Source organism: Manacus vitellinus, unplaced genomic scaffold (genome assembly GCF_001715985.3).
Source record: "Manacus vitellinus isolate BGI_N305 unplaced genomic scaffold, ASM171598v3 scaffold_9_pilon, whole genome shotgun sequence".
Classification (NCBI taxonomy): domain Eukaryota; kingdom Metazoa; phylum Chordata; class Aves; order Passeriformes; family Pipridae; genus Manacus; species Manacus vitellinus.
Window position 1 is genome coordinate 9271965 of NW_021940917.1, and position 20873 is coordinate 9292837.

Sequence of the window (20873 nt, forward strand, 5' to 3'; positions counted from 1 at the left end):
GCTACTGCTTATATACATTTCTGTGTAAATGCTTACAGAGGGATGATAGGAATTACTTATGGGACACCAAGAGGAATAAATGTGGTCAGCTTAGCTAATAGTACAGACGGCTTTATTCAAACCTTTTTTCAAAATAGTACAGTTAAGACACTAAGGAATGTTAAAATTTTAATGTTTGGAATTTTAAAAGAGCTTTTTAAAAAGACTTTTCAAAGTAAGACAAAACACTTAAGGAGCGCATTCCACAAATTGAGGGCCATTGTTTCTCCGTTTTGCTGGTGGTCTCTCAGAGTTCCTACATGTTCTCTTGGATTTCTTGTCAGGAGACCTAATAGGTCTTCTTTGAAACTGACTGTATCTTGTGATAGTGGATACTCCATCCAAAAACCTGGTCTTATAGAGGACATTTGCGTTGCTGAACATTCCATCCTTCAAGGACACCACAATAAACTAAAAGAAAACAGAAAAGCTTGAAGTAAATGCTGCTATCCAAATACAGACTTTAAGCAACAATGGAAAAGGCCTCCAAAGAGAGAAGTCCTTTTACTTTATTTGGCTAGAAACTTGGTGGTAATTCTTAAGAGAATATTCTAAATGTAACCAAAGCCCTGCAGACCCACAGGCCAGACATTTTCTGCAGCTAGTAACATACATCCCTGTCCCTATCCCAGTGCTTGGCCTGGGATACAGTCCACAACCCTGGATACCCATTTATGGTGCATCAGACACTGGAAAAAAAATGTTGCCACTAATTTTGTAAGAATGCAGGATCTTTCATAGTCAAAAGATACTGTTCAAATCATTTTACAATGCCGGTAACAAATGTTCCCCCTTCCTTTCTCTGATAATTTGAAAAGGTCTTAACACCAAATAGAGACATGTACTACCTTTTTTTTCATGTATAGGTCACAGTGATACAGAGATTCTTTCCACTAGTGCCTGGCCTATTTTTCTAAGGTCAGCATGAAATATTTTTTACCTCATGTTAAAGAACTCTAGGAAAAAATTCAGGATGTGGATCATGCCTGAAACTGATCAGCAATCTTTCCTATTACTACCTGTCTTCTAACCACTGCAGCAACAGCTTACATTAAAACGTTGAAGTTTCACCATTGCCATATCATCAGTGTAACTTCCAGTTGAAACAACTCAGAAATGCAACACACGTTCCTGGAATAAAACAGGTGAACAGAACAGCTCAGAGTCCTCAGTGGCAGACTGCCTCTCACAATAAGGGACGGAGCTCTGAGCAATCTGGTCCGGTGGAAGCTGTCTGGCCCCTTCCAACCCAAACCGTTCTATGACCACAATAGTTTCAAGATCATACCTGGGAGCGTCTGAAATGAGTTTGAAGCATCATCCCAATATTTTGGGTATGAGAGAGATCAAGGGCTGCATCCACTTCATCCAAGATGTACACTGGGGCAGGCCTGAAGAGAAGCATGGCTAAAATCAAGGATAAGGCCACCAATGATCTAGGATGGAGAAAAGAAAGTTATGATTTACTCTCTTGTCTGAAAGGCTTTGGCTTATGAAAGCAATTGTTGAAAGGCAATGAAGGTGATGAAGGGGCAGGAGCACAAGTCCTGTGAGGAGCAGGTAGTGGTTGTTAAGCCTGGAGAAAAGGAGGCTCAGGGGAGACCTTATTGCCCTCTACAACTGCCTGAAAGGAGGTTGTAGCCAGGTGGGGATTGGTCTCTTCTCCCAGGAAACAAGTGACAGAATAAGTGGAAACGGCCTCAGGCTGCACCAGGGGAGGTGTAGATTAGATATTGGGAAAAATTTCTTCACTGAAATGGTTATCAAGCATTGGAACAGGCTGTGCAAGGAAGTGATTTGAGTCATCATCCATGGAGGGATTTTGAAGATGTATGGATGTGGTGCTTAGGGACATGGCTTAGTGGTCAACCTGGCAGTGTTAATGGTTGAACTTTATGATCTTAGAGAGCTTTTCCAACCTAAACAATTCTATGATTCTAAAATGCTTTCTCGATGGAATGACAGCTTCCCATTTCAAAATGTGAAGTATTCTGTCAGAAATGTCAAATGTTACTTACTCTTTTATCAAAAGATCAGGTTAGTTGCGTGACAATATTTAAAATTACGCTGTTGCTCTGTCTATTTTCAATTCTGAGTTTTGCAAAGATCTTTTTCAGTGTACAGTTCTTGAAGTGTTCTGTCCTTAGAAAGTTCTGTATCTGTCTCACCTCTTCCAGAATTCTGTTTCTGATTTTCAATTTGTTAGATTTTTTTTCCTTGCAAAGCAGCACAAACCCTACACAGTAGCTGTAGTCACTGGAGATGAAAACTGTTGCCATGATACTACTTTTATACTGGGGCAAATCTTGTCTATATAGATTTTTAAGATTACAGTTTAAAGAGAGGAGCACTTAATTCAACACTACATCAGTACTACCTAGAGTTAACTGCAGTTTTCTCACTAGTCAACTCATTTGTTTTGTCACTTCTTCATGGACTAAAATCTTGTTTGTTATTTTATGTCAAGTAATGCATTTTTCTAAGTCAGAATGAATAGTGCTTCCAATACTGAGTCAGTTTGGGAGGAGGAAGAGTCCCTAACTTGAGAAGGGAAAAGATTAATTTTTTTGCTTTTCAGAACTATAATTAGTTAGATGTATCAATTATATACACAACCACAACAGAAAACAAATATATTCACCAACCTTTGTCCTCCACTAAGTTCTGTTAAGTTTTCCTTCCAGGTGTTTCCTAAGGCAACTTTGAACTCCATACCATCCAAGACATTGTTGGTTTTAGTGGCTACCAGCATAGCTTTGGCTCCTGGCAGGAGTGTTGAGAAAATCGAACCAAAGTCTTCATTCACCTAGAAGTCAGACCACAGAAGATGTATGAATATGCTTTGAATCAAGAGCCCAAAGAGCAAAAATGGTAAAAGCTGCACAAAGCTCAAGACATCTTGCCCAGTTTAACCCAGTAACTCATGTCTTGAAGATTTGGACATACAGGATAATGAGAAAATACTAGCATACAGAATCTTATTTTTTCTGTACTGAAAAGAGAAGCAACACCAAAGGATATATGACACCTCACACTAAGCATTTTAGAAGGATCAAATGACAGAAGTATGGAAAGGCTTCTTTATGCTATCAGCCAGGGAAACAGTTATGCCTTAACACAGTTTTATAAACTGGTAAACTGTGATTTCTCCCAGCTAATTAAAGGACTAGTAAAAGTATAATCACCATGTAAGAGGTACATGCTGGCATCCTCCCCCCCCTTATTCTTCCCAGGTTTGCTTAAGCAATGCCCAGGTATTGGATGAGATGCAACTTTGTAAATGCAGATTAAAACTTTCAAGGTTAAAGAATGTATCTGAAAAGACACTTATTCCACTACCCGATGCTTTGGAATAGAGTTCACCGATTTTTCCGAAACAAGATTTTTGAAATGAAAAGGCACCATTTTGTCAGTGATATATTGAGTACAGGCAGTAGTAATTAAAACCAATACTTTGTCTGTGTGTAATTCAGTCTTAGATAAAATCGATTTTCTCAAAGGCCAAAAAGAACAAGTTCTCCTGGTGCAGTGGAAAAGAATGTGTCAAAAGCTTCCCATGTAGAAAGAGAAGATTTTATACTTTTTTATAGTTCATTATATGAGAGAACTAGTAAGAAGGCAGAGTGCTTAGGTAACAGAAACATAAATCAGATGTTGCTCTAACCCAATATTAAGTATCCTATCAGCAACTGGAACAGTACCCCAGGTCCACAGCCCCACATTGTAGGGGGCTACAGGGAACCAGAAGATTTTAACTCTGGTGAAATATTGCTTTAAGATAAAAATAAAAAAGAAATCCCTGTATTTCAGCAGGCCAGTAGTGTAACTTTCCTTAAATTTTTGTGGGCACTAAAAGAGAATGGTAAAGTAGTTTTGCAGGTTTAACTGGTTCATTACAATTCTCAGAGAATGTCTTATTCTCAAAAGTGAGATTAAACAGGAGAAATGAAGTGGTTGTTTTGTAATTTAAATACTAGGCAAGGGACATTAGTTCTGAAAAGAGACTTCTTCCCTGTGGAAATACACAAAACAGTAATCTAAACCAAATCTGATGTTCTGATAAAACATGAAGATCAGATTTCAAGTTTCATACCTTTTTCCAAGCAATATCTAAAGTTTCATTTTTCTTCTGGTCAAGCTCTTCAATAACTGCAAGAATTTTTAACTTGTCACTCTCTACAACTCTTTTTTTCTTCATTAAGTCATTGTACTAAAGAAATGAGAAGAAAAGATTGATTTTAATGAACTTTGTGCCAAAATAAATTTTGTGCCACTCTTACAGCTTTACCATGTCATTTTTTAACTATGAAATAGTCATTAAACATGAGATTGAAATCCAGTGTATTCATTTAGCTGCATGAAGGAGGTAAATCTGGGGATATTATTTGCAAATTAAAGCATCAGAATTTTCAACAATCGGCAAAGGGGAAGGCCAACATTACTTTGAAAATTGCACTTCCAAGTTAATTGTGTTTCGTTAATCATAATTTGCTTTTCCATAGAAGAAAGCATGCTTCTGGAGGCTGATAGGAGGAAACAGTACCAGAGAAGTTGAAGTGTGAGTCAGTGGGCAGTTTTGAGACAATCCTGGAATAGCCTGAAGATACAGATTAATTTGAGATAACTCTGGAACACCTTCAAGCTATCATGCTTGAAGATGAATAATTTTTTGATCTGCAACTTTTATGACAGTATATAGTTCTCAGATACTCTAATAGATACCACAAAGCTTGCCTAACACTGCAGCTTAGGATGGACTGGGATAGGAAATAATAAAATAACTCTTTTTACCATCCAAAGTCAAGACTATGAATAACCTATAAAACTGGTGTGCAACTGAACAGTTCAGAGATGTAAGATTAGTATAAAAGATCCAGCAAAAGATTTCCTGCTACCTCATGAAGGTCTAGTTTTTGGTGTATTCAGAAATAGAGCATATGAAAACAAAGCTACGTTATATATATGTGTATAACCTATACCCAACCTATGCAATCTTTTTAGGTTAAAGTACAGAAATGGTTACCCTCTCCTCTGTGTCAGAGAGCACGTTCATAGCTCTCGCATCCACATTCTTTCCCAGCTTGTCTACATGCTCCTGCAATTTCTGCAGCCTTTGAAATGCTTCTTTAGGATCGCCACTTTCGAAATCATAGGCTGTGTTTGGCTGACGAAAGAATGGTCTTTCTGAAGCTATCCACTTGTGCTCTGTCAGCATTTTGTTCATCTGTAAACAAGAAGATATGCTGAGGCCTTCCCCAAACCCTTCTCAAATGGCAAGAATAAAATAAGAAAACAGAAAAAAAAAATCAACATGCTAAAATTACTCTACAACATTAATTCTTCTATCCCAATGCAGCACAGGTGCATATCTAAAACGAGAAGATGCAAAAAGGAGCTCCAGAGTCAAAGACACATCCTCATGGAGGTACAGTCAATGCTCCGCTTTATTCCAAAAAATACACACATTATCAAGGGTCCTACAGGGTTCACACGCTCTAGCTATAACTTTATTCCCTCTCCTAGCCAAGGCACGTGCTCTGACCTTTTCAGGCCCTCCCCTCTTCAGGTTTCTCCCACCCTGGATAACATCCTCTTCTCTTGTTTACCTCTATGCAGCTTTTTCAAATCTGCTGCTCAAGGACACAGTTCCCCTCCGTCCAGCACGCAGGCTGGATTGTGCAAACAGGCCTGCAGCAGTATGTCCTGCATCATCTAAGATTCTCCCAACACATATCTTTACATTGTTTCAGGTAATTTCCTTGACTGTACACAAACCAAGATTTTAAGGTAGCTTTCATATATATCTTACTTAATTGAAACACTTTTTTCTCTATATCTGGACTACACTAATGTCACTAAATCTTGGAATTGCCCCCTGTAATTAGTTACCTAATTTGTCCATACAGTTAGATTGTTCTTAGTGATCACCTTCTCACTGCGATCTACTCTCTGTTAGTCCCTACAGATAAGCTCTGTTACAATGTACAATTTTCACTCCCTCCTCCTGGGATAAAACTTTTTACATCAAGGATTGCAAATATGATAGTGCTTAAGAAAAAGTTCCTTTGCACTTAGCAAGGGAAATAACCACTCCTGGCCACAAGATGGAAAGAAAAGTACAATTCTGAAATACCTTGGCAGCAGCATCAGCAGCCTCTTGTTGACATTTGATGATGTCATGTTCTAATTCTTTAATCTTAATATGTAATTCATTATTCTGTTCTCTGTATTTTAGCATCTCTGCAGATTTGTCTTTAATTGCATTATCATGTAATGCGATTACTTCCTTTTCCTTGGCCAGCTCCTTCTGTGATTTCTCTACAGATTCCTGAAAAGCAAATCAAACAGGTGTTTATTAGCCTCTTATAAAGGCTGGTGTTAGACCCTTACTAGAACAGACACAGCAAGTAGAAAAAATTCACATGTGAAAACCAAGCAAAAAAATAACTACCTGGGCGGATTGAGTGCTGGTAAGCAAATCTGAAGAGCAAAATATACATTGTAGTGTGAGCTTTAGGGGATCACACCTTCAGTAACATCAAAATGGATAATGAAACACAGTATTCATGTTTACCTCTGTCTTAGCCACCTCAGCTGCCATAGCATCAATTTGCTCCTTGTAGGATTTGATTGCTTCCTCTGCAGCTGCTATCTGGTGTTCACAGGAAGCCTGTTCTTGTTTCAGCTCTTCAAGTTCCAGAACTAAAGCTTGGACTTCCTGAAGAGATGTTTTCCAATTTATGGCAGATAAAATGGAAAGAATTAAGATTCAGTTTGATGTAGTAAATGCTGTAGAAAATTAATAGCACTCGTTCTTCAGCAAGGGGACAATCTCACAAAAAAAAACCCACAACAAAATCCACAAACAAAAAACCTCAGCAATTCCTACGTCAGTATATTAAGTCTCAGAACTGATAGTATTAAAACCTCAGGAGAATCAAACTTTCTGATTTCTGCAACCACTTTATCATTGAGAAAACTGCCAACAAAGGTGAAGTTTTACCTGTTGCATATCTTTTATTTTTTTGCTTGAAGCATCTGCGTTTTTCTTGGCAACAGCTAATGCCTGCTCAGCATTTTTTCGTTCTTCTATACATTCTGCTTCTGCATTTTTCATTTTTTTCTCTAATTCCCTGTATTTGTCTTCTGCTTTCTTTTTGCTCTCTTCAGTTTTGTTTAATGTCTCTTCACACTCCGCTGAATCAAGAAGTATAGTAGTGAGAGTGGGCACTATTTTCATCTTTAAATTTACATCCTAAACTCCAACTGAAATAAATCTGTCTTTGCCCCCAACAGAAAAAAAGTTGTTGTAAACTCGCTAGTTACTGAAGTCAGATATTTCACTAATTATCCTAAGACAGTGTGCTGTTGTCACTAGTTCTTGGTAGGGAACCAAACAGACAACCAGTCATTAAAATTAAGAAAAGAAAAAAGGCATATTTTCTTTTTTTTTTTTTTACAGGGACAAGCATATGCCACATTGCATGATCAAGAAGTAATTAATCAGATGGCTACCTAACAAGATACCTTACCCCTAGAATACTGTGTCTAGATATGTATCGCTTCTGTCCATTTTTGTCTTTATGTTTTACTGGTTGCTGCATTTTGTGCTTTTACATTTTTCCTTAGCTATATGAACGCTACTTCTTTTCAACACTTTCTTACTAAGCAAATTCAAACAGCTTGATATCCATCTCACTCTCAGCAGTTGATTTTCAATTAAAAGAGTAAGAACATATTTGTCACCAATGGTTTTCTTCAGGGCAAGCAGCTCTTCCTCTTGTTTGTGATAAGCACTTTGATGGAGCTTCTTTTGCAGCAGCTCTGCTTCCTCAGACTTCATCTCCCATTGCTGCTTCAGTTGCCGGTACCTTTGAAGACAGCAGTGACACACTCCTGTATTGAGGGGTACACAGCATCTCCCTTCCAAAGTTGAAGTGAGTGGATAAATAACCTATATTCCCATTCTAATATGAGTATAGTGATGACAGTAGGACAAATACACTTAAATGAATAAAAGTCTGATTTAATTGCTCTAATAGCAATTGTGAGGTTTGTAGATATGCAAGTTATCATATATGTAACTCCTGCTATGTAGCCCCAATCAGAGATATCAAAAACAACTGCAATTCAGAGATCACTGTTTTTGAAACCAGCATTATGACAGATGCTAGGCTGAAATATTAAAGAAAAAATATCTAAAAGCAGAAGTCCTTTTTAACTTTTGGCTATACTTCTGGAAGTCTACTGCAACTCAAAACAATTTTTAAAAATAAATCCAGCTGGTAGATAGCATAGTATGCAACACTACCTTCTCATGGCATTCCGCACAACTAACACATTTTTCTATTTGATCTTTTAAAAAGATGTTCAGTAATTGAGTAGCTGAAAATCAAATATATTTAAAATTACATAATTTAAATCATTAAACAGTAATACTCCTTTTTAGCATCTTTACATTTTCTTGCAAGAAAAGCAAGAGATATCACAAACTGGAACTCTGTATGGCTGTTAATATGGTTGAACAGATCCATTCTTCAGTGGACTTCATGAAACTTTAGAAAACTGCAAGTGATTTAAAGTAGACATCAACGTATACTTTTTTTTCCCCCTGTATTACTCAAAACAAAGTTTTCTTACATATGTTATCTATAAGCTAAATTTCCTTTTGATTGCTGAACTTACAAATTAAACTGCGGCAGGAGGGAGAAAGGGAATAATTTTCTCCGTATTTCTCCAATCTCAACACGCCCTGTGGCCTCCCAAAACACTTCTTTATATTAAATTTACTCAGTCACATAAGAGCAATGATACACATTTTTTAGTGCAAACCTTACTTTTCAGCAACCTTCTTCAAGCTTGCCAACTCATTCTCTACAGCCTCAAGTTCAGATTCCTTTGTCTTGAGTTCTGCTTCAATATCTTTTATTTCCTGAAGTTTAGATAATATTGGTACAGCCTGTGAGGACGCACCTGTTCAGTGAAAAAAATAAAAAGCCAGTCTAATAGGAATCAGACTAGTGGATTCACTACTGGTAATAGCAAATTCTAAACGTTAATAATGATGCAGGTTGGTGATTTATTTTAGTTGCAAAACAGATATGTCAGCCAGGCTAAAGTAAGGAGTTCTCATGGAGAAAAAATGTCTCCTCTGTTACAAAACTTAGTTCTGCAGGCTTTGAATATCACACATGCATGTCTTGTGCAAAGAACTAACTTTTCATAATCTATGAAATTATCTCAAATCCATTATGAATTACTTAAAAAAGTGCTTGAATATAAAGCACTTCTCCTTCCAAGAGGATTATACAACCAGGATTTAAATACTTAAAATCTAAATTACTTTATGCAAATAGTTTTCCATTATTTTTTCTTAATCTAATTATTATTATTTCAGCTCAAGACAATCTTAGTTTAAACAGATGATATCATTCCCAGTATGAGTCTACACAAAAAGTTACTGTTCATTTTTACAGAAAGCATGCAGAGCAGTAAACACATCAACAGACACATGATATTAATATAGGAATAAAACCAGAAATTGCCTCCATGCAGAGTGCCTTGGGGGTCAAACACATCTCCATCAAGAGTAACACTTCTTGTCATTATCCTTTTGTCAAAGGTCACTTTCTTAGCATTATCCATGTTATTACAGATCAGTGTTGTCCCAAAGACATATTCCATTGCTTTCTGCAGTTCAGATTCATATTCAACTGCAGCAAGGGCTAAATGCAAGTTATCATGACCAACCTAGAAATAAAATGGAATCCAGTTAGTATGCCTCAAGTTATAAGAATTTTCAAATTTAATTTTTGTCTTTTTTTGATAAAAACACTTTCTAAAAGCATCACTACATTTTAAAACTATTTCATTTACTAGTGAAATAATTAATAGCCATTTAAAAATTGCATAGCTGAAAGGATATAAAAGAAAAAAGTCAATATGCTCTCAAACCCTATAAAAATTCTTACTAGTAAAACCATTAAGAAGCTCATGTTTTCAACACAGAAACAAAACGAAAACAGGACACAAGCAATATAGTGTAAATAGTGTATTATCCACATACCAAGCTTTGGGCCAATTTGACCATCTCTGGTGGAACACACCTGGCTGAAATTTTGTTTAGTGGAATGACAGTGTATCGATGCTTTAGTTCACCCTTTTCTAAAAGCTTTTTGCCAGTCACCTCAAATGAAAAAGAGTTACAAAGCATAACTGAATACACAACTGATTTTGTAAAGACAGACAACAGGGCATTGGAAAAAGAACACATTGTTGCCACTAACTATGCATGACACTCTTGACCCAATTTAAACATGTACGTGGTCCAAACCCCCTCCTAAGCATTCAGTAACAATGCACATGCTTGCCAGCCCTGAATCACAAAACCACATCTCAAAGTCCAGAGTTCTTGTACTAATGCAATAAACTTACCTCTGTGTTCACAATAACATTATAGAGTTTCCCCCCAGCCACTGCCTCCAGGGCTTTTGCTTTGGATAGATCTTTCACAATTATAAGAGTCACAACAAGACCTTTCACATGGCTTGGATTCCAATTTTTTTCTGGATGTCTGAAAATAAATATAAGTTATAATAATCATGTTGGTTTTCTCTCACACATCTTAAAAAATATTATATTTAAAACTCGTGATGCTTATTATACTTGTGTAGGAAATTCTAAATTCTATTAGAAAAGAAAACCAAACACACAGAAAGTGGTTAAATTAAATAATTCAGGGCAAGAGATTTGCCAATGAGGAGTTAGTTATGTAGTCATTAAACAAATGTTCTTCCTGATTTTACTATGATTTGTTCACACAGTTTTCAACTGATTTTTCCAATAGGTTCTCTCATTATCACAGCTATGGGAGTATGTTCATCCTGACTATTACATAAACCATAAACCTTGGGATAAAGGTATTTGATTAGTGGAGACAGGTGGCAACGCTGACCTCCACCAGAGGTCCACAGGCAGGACTCTGGAAGTAAGGATTACACATTTTTGCAGTTTAGACCCTTGGATTCTATGGCTTTAGCTACTGGAGTTAACCATCAGACAAAACTTCTAAGTCCTAGTGACTTTGGTAAGACCGTAACATTTCCTGACTTTCCGCCCCACCTCCCCCTTCACTTTGCAGCGCAGGTAACACAGTCATTATTCACTGACACTAACAGGAAAGCAACATCTAAGCCATTGGTGGAATTATCTGTTAAGTCCCATGAGCCATGCACAAAAGGCCCCAAAAAGCACTTCCACGTAATGTTCAGGATCACGCAGAGATCTTACTTGTACTCAAACTGTAGATGCGGAAACTTTGCCATTAAACCTTCATACAATTCTCTCAGCCGGCTGATATCAGAAGTCAATGCCTTTTTCTTTGCTGGAAGGGCTGCTTCTTTCTCTTCTTCAGAGTTGAACAGGCAGCAGGCATACATCCAGAGTACAGAAAATCTGTCAGCTTAAAAACTGGTAACCTACACTGTTTAATCTACACATATGTAGCGAATATTTAATTCAAAGACTTTCTAAAGTTCTTTGTAAATTTTCAGTTTAGACAAATTAACACCATCACAATACCAAACATGTAAAAAAAAATGTTTAAAGTGTAATGTGCTTCTCCAAATGCCATTCTGGAATATCAGTTGAGTTTTGAGTAGTGTCTGGAACATACTTTACCTGGCATGAGAAACAAACTTTAAGAAGTCTTTTAGGTGAGAAAAACTAGGAGTGAACAGGGACACTGGTCACTTCATTCATGTAAATTTTTGCTAGAATTTAAATTTTCCATCCAACTTGAAAACACTTGGCCTAAAGTTTATAAAATCAAATTATTTTAAGCTACTTTCTGCGGAAGGTAAGAGTTTGCAGAGCTTTGACCAGAGAAATTTCTTTGCGCATGAAAACAGAATACTTGGTTTTTCATTTCCCTCCTGCATTAGGTCTGAGTGGGATGGAGTTAATATTTCCCACAGCAGCCACATAAAGCTGTACTTTGTATTTCTAATAGAAAATAGTAGCTGGTATAACACCAGTGTTTTGGCCTTTGCTGAGTGGTGCTGGCTTCGCTCCAACCCCTCTTCCAAAAGCCAGTAGGCTGGAGGTGGGCAAGAGGCTCGGAGAGGACATAGCCAGGATATGGGACCCAAGGGATATTCCATATTATATAAAGGTGTGCTCAGCAGTAAAAGTTAAGAGAAAGGAAGGGGGGAGGGAGCATGCATTATTAAAGCCTTTGTCTTCCAAAAGAGCCCCTATGCATGCTGAGGTCCTACTTCTCAGGAAGTGGTTGGATGTTGCCTCCTGATTCCTAATGAGAAGCAGAGAGCTAAATGCTTTTATTTTCCTTCTCTTCTGTGTCCACCAGCCGGATCCAAGATGGATCCACTGCTGGCCAAGGCCAAGACCATCACTGGTGGTGGTAGCACCGCTGGGATAACATATTATAGAAGGGGAAAAAGACCCAAATCAATCTGCAGCAGCCAGAGAGAAGAGTGAGAATATGTGAGAGGAACAGCCCTGAAGACACCAAGACCAGTGAAGGACAGGGAGGAAGTGCTCCAAGTGCCAGAGCTGAGATTCCCCTGTAGCCCATGGTGCAGACCATGGTGAAGCAGGTTGTCCTGCTACAGCCCACGGAGGTTCACAGCAGAGTGAATCCATCTGCAGCCTGTGGAGAACCCCATGCTGGAGCAGGTGGATGCCTGAAGGAGGACATGACCCCATGGGAAGCCCACAGTGGAGCAGGTTTGCTGGCAGGACTTGTGACCCTGTGGGAGTCCCATGCTGGAGCAGTTCCTGAAGGACTGCACCTCATGGGAGGGACCCATGCAGAGTCTTCTTTGTGAAGAACTGGTCCATGAGAAGGATTCAAGTTGGAGAAGTTTGTGGAGGACTGTTTCCCGTGGGAGGGTCCCCAAAGTGGAGCAGGGAAAGGGTGCAAATCCTTCCGCTGAGGAGGAGGGAGCAACAGGGACAAAATATGATGAACTGACTGCAGCCCCCATTCCCTGTCCCCCTGCAATGCTCACAGAGAGGAGGTACAGAAACTCAGGAATGAAATAGAACCTGGGAAGTTAAGTTAAATTGATTTCCCCAAATCAAGTCTGTTTTGCTTGTGACAGTAATTGCCAAGGGATCTCCCCCAGTCCTTATGTCAACCCACAAGCCTTTTGCTATATATTCTCTCCTCTGTCTAGTTGAGGAGGGGGATTGATAGAGCAGCTTTAAGGGGTATCCGGCATCCAGTCAAGGTCAGCTCACGACACTTCTATACTACTTTTCAGATTCCCTCAAAATTATGCACCAGAAGTCTGTACAGACCTGTATAGTTCAGCTCCTTCATTTGGTTCTCCAGGGTTTTTTTCATTTTTTCAACTGCTTCAAATGCGTTTTGGTCTTTTGTGTAGCCTTTATCGATCTTTTTAACTTCAGTTTCTCTTGTCTTTAATTCTTTTCGTGCATAATTCAACTTCATTTGAGCCTGTAAGGAGTAAGCAAATATGGAAGCAGATCTTCAAAGACAATCTTGCAGGTGCAGATTTAGAACGTTTGCACTAAAATATTTGTAAAGTTTTCCACTGGTTGCAGATATGCCAAAAAGAACTCTTGGCTTTTGAAAATAATGGCACAGGTTATTTGGAAATAAAAACATAGATCCTCTATTTAGCTGTGGTAAAATTAGCACATGAATAGATCCTGAGAAGAAACAAAGCAAAATAATCTGGGATACAGCTAGTCCTTTCTTATTACTTTCTACAGAGGAATTTTTCCTGAATTGAGACAAGGAAGCTACACTTTCAATTTTGAAAATTTAAATTCCACTGCTAGAACTATCCCAGGAGAGGTTTCCTATCTTGAGACAAAAGAAATGGCATTAAGTCATGTGACTAGCACACAATTTAGCTGAGGACAAAAGTTTCTTCTAAACTCTCCAATCACAGTCTCAGGCATCTTTATTTTGATTCCATTAAGTTTAACTGCAGAAATCTCTTCGTATGAACATGTATCATGGACAGTAATCTTATTTTTTTGTATCAAATACCATCAACCATTTGAGTACAGTGACTCCCCCTTTATATCTCAAATGCCAGTTTCTGTACTTCCTCAGAGCAATGTTACAGCTTTTTCCCATGCAAGGGTATTTTGTTTATATTTTATCAAGAAGTTACCTTAACGCATATGCTAAAATGTAAAATATCTGGCATAGATATCTGCGTCTCTTTTCACTGACCTTTCAAGCATGTGTCAGTTAGTTTTCAGCCAACGTTCAGAAGAAGCATGAAGACAGGCCTGAGCCAGGCAGAGCTTTTATTCTTACCTGTTTAGTATCCGTAACTGCTTTGCTAATTTCATTTTTGCAGATCATCATCTGCTCAGAAAGAGAAGCTTCTTCCCCATTGTTATTGTTGGATACACCAGCAGATAGAGCATTAAAATGTTTTTGTGCTCTAGCTAAAGCATCTGCATCTTTTTCACTTTCTTCCTGTAAAGCATTTAGTTCTTTCTCTTTCTTCTTAAGCTCTTGCTCCTTTGACACCAATGCTTTAGAATCCTTCAGCAAAACAAAGAACAAAAACAAAAAAGGAAAAGAGAATCTGAGTCCATTAACTTGAAATTCATGTGTAGACGAGGAGCTACAAGTAGTTTCAACTACATTTCTATGACCTTTGTCAAATTTTGTAATCTTACATGTCTTTGCATGTCTTCAAATGTGTACTTGTCCCATGAGTGCACTAAAGATCTACAGATAGAGGAAATACAGGAAGTGATGACAACTGCCCACTAACTAGGAGAAGTATCTCTTTCTTCCCAATATCTAAAAAGTGATCTTCAGCACTTCTCTTGTATAAAAAACATCAACTGTCGGAAATACTCAAGGTAGAAATTTCTCATTTAATTTTAAGAGTAACGTATGTCCAGACAGCATAATAATTTGAAGCTATAGGGATCTCTCCTCAGGTTAATAAAGGGTTCAGAACTTTCTATTGCACTTGCTTTGTGTCTGCATCATGTCCACTTCTAATAGGAACCTACTACCTTATGCTGCACAAATTAAACAATGTCCTTAACATTTCTTTCTGCTTTTCTCCTGTTCTTTTTACCCATCACAGGATTTTTCTTACTGTAACAGGCAAGAAAAACCAGCTGTACCCACAGTCTGAATTAATTTAGCATGTAAAGAAAATTATATACAAATAACTTACCTTCCGCATACGTGTTACCAGTTCATTGCACTTAATTTCTTCACTTTTTAAGTTTTGCTTCTTGAGATCAAGGGCACTTCGTGCTTTGGTATTAACTCTTTGATTTTCTGAAAGGGCAGCTTCCAGTGCACGAAGCACACCTCCAACTTTCTACAATCAGTAATAAAGGAAAGTTAATTTAGCCTCTGAGACTGATACAGTACCTGTAATATTTCATCTTCTGTTCACAGCTTTATGTAGAAGGCAATCCGACCAAGTGTACAGTCAGACTTCAAAAGAAACAGGTCAGAATATCTCTTGCCCGTGAAATTCAACCTAACTTGAAGCTACAGTTGAAGACCCACATCACTCCATATGATGGGACACTGTCCCTTTACAGAAGTTGGATTTAGACATCCAAAGACTCTATGCACCATTGTATCTAATCAAATTTACTGCCTCCAAAGTTGAAGTCAATACTGATTTTTTTTGAACAAAAGCTTCCTTACTTTTCTTTTTCTTTGAGACATAAACAAAAAGGGAGAAAAAAATGTCTGGTAAAACTTACCATTAAATGCACAGGTGGAAACATGAGGGCAAAGTTTCTGTGCTTTGGTTATTTTTCATATACAGCAATTGGAAGTAAAGCATTTCAGACAAAACTTTAAAACTGTGTCTTCTAGACAATGGCCAAGAAGAACAATGAATAGTGCATAATCTAAGCAACCCACCAGAAGAAGATAAAAATTCAAGGGTATATTATCTGTAAATATTATTCCCATGTCATAAAATTCTTTGTATTCAAGTATTCAGATGAGCATAACTGTTTGCACTTACCTTATCCTTCTCCTTTTCCATCTCCACTATGTCTTCATTAAGTTTTCTTACCCTCTGTTCAATTTCAGCCTTTGATTCCTGAAGCTTCTCTACATTAGCCTGCATTTCCTTTAAGGTAGCACTGGAGGATTCCTTTGTTTCTTCAGCTAGAAGAAACTGATAAGCTATACAATAGCGGTTTAAATGTTCTGCTTCTCGTACTAATTTCTGGTGTTCTAGATAGGCTGCTCGTCCCTGAAAAGACCAAAAAAAAATAAATTCTAAAATTTGAAGGAAAATAATGATACATATGACTGTTGTAGAAATCTTCTAAGCACTTCTAAACATTGGTATTTGTAGGTAAGAAAAAGGATTCTCCATGTTAATATAATTGACAGCACAGCAGAAATACCACTTGACCCAGTTTTTTTAAGAACTAAGACATGTTTTTATCTTCTAATTTTACCTAGTTCTTTTGTTTTCTTCCTTCTCCCTACATTTCTCTCTAGGACTTCTTGGAAGTCCTGAATGTCACATTCTCTGTATTTGGAAAGACAATAACATTTCTCTATCAAAAGATTCTACAAAGCTTGAAAACATATTATTGTTTTAGCCAACACATACTGGTTCAGGGCAGCTGAAAGCAGTTTTTCAGCACTTGAAAGACCTACTTTATCTCACTTTTAATTTTTCCATACCTCTCTCAGTTTCTGTAAATTTGGATTTATCTCCTCATTCAAGACCTGAAACATAAAACAGAACATTTGTATTCTGGTTTTTTTAAAGTCTAAACATGTGTAAGCATGACTATCTAGTTCCAGGTGCAGAAATGAAACATTCAACAACTTAAAAACCACACTAAACTAATTATTCAGTTATCTTTAACAAATATGAAAGAAAGTATACTTTCTAAAATGTAGTACCGTTTCAATGCTTTTCAGTTTGGCTTCCTTCTTCTCTATGGTTTTCTGGACAGCATTTCTCTTGCTTTCATACAGCCTAGTACCAGCCGCTTCTTCAATCATAGCTAAAATCTAAAACAAAGCAATGCAACAAAAATGAGATGTCCAACTGAGTTGAACAAATCTAGCATAAGAAGAAACATCCCATCTCCTTCCAACACCTTTATTTTTGTTGTCCCCCTCCCAAAATATGGATTCTTGTAATAATTCAAAACAATTCAATAAAGCTTCAGACAAAAAAAACTCCCAGAACTTTCCTACCTCTGGTGGCTTCATGTTTAGAACTTTGGTAATTTGTCCCTGGTGAGAGAAACACAAAACAAGAACAGTGTTTGTGTACCATGCAGTAGTAACAAGAAAAACCAAAACTCCAAACCCCAAAACTGTTGTATTTTAAGTTCAAACACTTTTTTTTTTTTACTATAAGAATAATCTAGTTTACTGAATTGTTTTGTTATTCAAAGATCAAATAAGTCATACTTTCAGTTAACAAGCTTGAAATGGTTCTCACAGGTATTTTAAGCTCATTCTCCACATTCCTGATTACAACTTAAAGGAGTACAGCACAGTTTGTTCTAAAGTCTTACTGAGTTGCTGATGTTGAATAAGTTCCTACTCATAAACCGGTTCTTTTGGAGATGTAGCTCATATATAACTGGGGAGAAGCAGAATATGTACACAACTGTCGCCACATCCCACCCCTCCACTCAGTTTGGGACAGTTACATTTGACTGAGTAAATCCTGATCTGTTTTATTATTCCTTGCAAATATTTCAGGGATTTGCCTAGGCCCTATGTTGATGTTTATAAGAGACTTTTCAATTAGCCAGCATTCTTTCATTAATTGTTACTTAAGAAGGCACATATATCAATTTCACTCAAAATACTGTCTAACATGGAACACATATAATAGGAAATAAAATCTCTGTAATTTCAGCATAATAATAAAAGAAACACATATCTGTTAAAGAGAAAAAAAAAGAAAATAAAATTGGAATATATTTTAGAAAACCTTGCTAACAGTGTGCTACCAGTGTGTTTTAGGGTCAAACTGCTGTACTAGAAATCATAACACACACTTTATTTTTACTCAATAAGATGTTGCTTCAATTAGGAAATTGACTGTTCTCCCACGATCTATCCTGCCTCAAATTTAGTGCAAGTTCTATTCTTTCTAGATTTTATAAAGATGCACACAATACCTGCATAATGAGGAAGTGAGGATTATTGACATTGAGTCCAACGGAACAGAAGAGATCCTGCACACGATTGCTGGTAGCATTTGTACCATTGATAAGATACTTACTTCTACCTCCAATGACAACCTGGAGAAAGAAAAGAAATTGAAGAAACTTTCAGTGGTTTAAAAATTACGTGATATTGTGAGGATGTAAACTGTAACAAAGAATAAAAAAATCTGAGCAAATCATCTGTATTACATCTTTGTGTACACATATATGTGTGCACTACACAGAACATCAAAATAGATCTTGTTTGACTGAAGGGACATGTAAAATACTTAAATAAAACAAAAGAAAGATTAGTCATTGAGGACAATACTACAAGAAAATTTCCAAGAACACTACTTTAAAAACCCAACAAAACAAAACAAAACAAAAAAACCCAACCCAAAACTCCAAAATCTTCATCAGAATAATAAAGGTTCCTTTGTTCTTGGAGACCAAATTTAACACTCAGTTCAGATATTAAGAGGAAGATACAAAAGCAGAAGCAAAAACAAAATGTTAAATAGAAAATTAGAACTTGAGTTATGAACATTTTGTCTAGTACACTGGATCTACTCCTGCAGTTTGTGCTAAGGACACTGTGTAATTGCAGAAACTCAAGGACTTTAAAAAATATCCTTTTTTTTCCCTTGACCAGTCACTCTGTTGAGCATGGCAAAAATGTATTTAGGTTACTAAACAATACAGATATTAAAGACTCACCTGCCTAGTCACAACGATCTCGTCATTAGCTTCAAATCCCAGTGGACTCTGACTCTTGTCCAAATTATCAAAGGTAATAGACACAACCGCCTTTGTAATTCCAGCTTGCCCACTTTTATAAACTAGATCTTGCAAGTTGGAAGCTCGCACCTAAATCCATGGAACAAATAAATACTTTTTTGAAAGAATTAATTTCACGGCTTCAGTGTACTACTGTAGGTTTTGGAGAAATGAATGAAAAAAATGAAGATCTAGCTGCATATTTAAGAGTTCATGTGAACTGATACATGGGAGCTGCAAGGTGCTATTATTCTAAAACCACAAGCAGAGTGTGGCAATCTAGTTTTAGTTAGCTAATTGTTTCTGCATGAGGTTCCTGACAAACACTGAACAGATGTTAAAAAAAAGCCAGTCACCAGCACATTTATTTAACCAGCACTTATTATTCATAATGCAGTTCACAGGGAAATGCTTCAGAAAGTATTACTGGATGTGTCTACATCTGGATTTGTCTACATCTGGGGGAAGGCAGAAGGGTGGAAAAGAAGGGAAATCAAAAAATCATCCTAAGACAGAGATTCAAATTGATGTCAGAAATGTCAATTTTTTTATGAGAATAAAGCAGATATATCGTCTCTTAAATAGCAGCCATTGCATGAAAACCAGCTTTTTATTTTTTTCTTATGAACCAGATGGCCAAATGTTAAGACCCAATCCAGAACTGAAAAAATTTATTTACAAATAAACAAGTCAGTGCCTTTTGCTGCAAGAGACCTTCAGCTTGAGATTGCTACCTTTTAAATGGGTATTTTTAGTCTATTGTTCTAAGCCACATACTGTTCACGACTGTAGTCTACTGAATTCTTACCATAGAGTAAGAATGAGAAAGAATGTCAGACACCCAATTTTATGTAATGAAAAATCCAAGTAAATAAAACTATTTTTTCAAGAAGCACCACTTCGGGTCTCCCATCAGAGATTACTCCTTATAGTAATACAAAACGCTGCTAACAGAAGAAAGACGTTTCCTAAATGCCCCATCCCTTTACCTGTGACAGATTGCTGATTCCCAACACGAAACAGATAGAGTCCAAGATATTGGACTTGCCACTACCATTGAAGCCAGTAATGGCATTGAATAATGGGTCAAAGTCATTAACTTCCGTCCTTTGAGCATAGGATTTAAATCCTTCCAGAACAATTGACTTGATGTACATCTTCTCTATGGTCCTAAGGGACCAGACAAAGTATTCCTCCGAGTAGCACACAGAAGGGTATCTGGATTATGATTTTATATATTTCAAAGAATAAAAGAAAAAAGAATAAGCAAATAAATCATACTGCATGCCAAACAAACAGCTACGCATGTGAGAAAATGATAAGAACACATGATTTTCACAACAAAAACATCATGCATTTATAAGACGAGAAATGACAAGTGGACCTCAGGTCCAGGCAACATCCCAACAATAACCTGTACTTCAGCATTTCTAAGAGACGTGACTTCACAAAAAGCTCACCACGACACTTGTATGAAGACTGGTGGCAAAACCCCGGGTTTTCACCAAGCTGGCCGCCAGCCAGCGAAGGGGAAGGAAAGGCCCGGGTGTTTCGGAACACAGCAGAAGCGGAGCCCCCATTTCCCGCCTGCAGGACTGCTATATCTGCTTAGCCCCACCGCCCCCGAGGGATGAATCCCAGGAAAGCGGCAGCCCCGGCTCTGAGGCACCGAAAGCACGGACCCACCACAGCCCCATCCCGGTCCCTGCTGCCGGCATCGCGCTGCCCCGCGGCCCACCCGGGACCCCGATCCAACGAGCCCCCCGTGCCGCGGGCAGCTCCGCTCCCCTACCCGATCCCAGTGCCTCACTCGCCACCGCCGGGGCCGCTCGCCGATCCCGGGGCCTCGCTCGCCGATCCCG

At 37.7% G+C, this 20873-nt stretch overlaps 1 protein-coding gene across 1 annotated transcript; it reads right to left on the minus strand.

Annotated features, from left to right (window-relative positions):
- Window positions 1-123: 123 nt before the first annotated feature.
- SMC2 (structural maintenance of chromosomes 2) lies at window positions 124-20259 on the minus strand. Its single transcript, XM_008923329.3, has 24 exons — window positions 20001-20259; window positions 18952-19101; window positions 18205-18327; window positions 17264-17302; window positions 16964-17074; window positions 16739-16783; window positions 16062-16295; window positions 15246-15395; window positions 14360-14593; window positions 13363-13522; window positions 11329-11446; window positions 10474-10612; window positions 10106-10225; window positions 9585-9789; window positions 8877-9012; window positions 7786-7910; window positions 7043-7236; window positions 6614-6757; window positions 6173-6367; window positions 5063-5263; window positions 4133-4249; window positions 2685-2845; window positions 1328-1475; window positions 124-450 (listed from the first exon to the last, which is right to left on the minus strand). The coding sequence occupies exons 1-24, from the start codon at window positions 20166-20168 to the stop codon at window positions 229-231; spliced, it is 3639 nt and encodes a 1212-aa protein (XP_008921577.1). The 5' UTR covers window positions 20169-20259; the 3' UTR covers window positions 124-228.
- Between the last annotated feature and the right edge of the window lie 614 nt (window positions 20260-20873).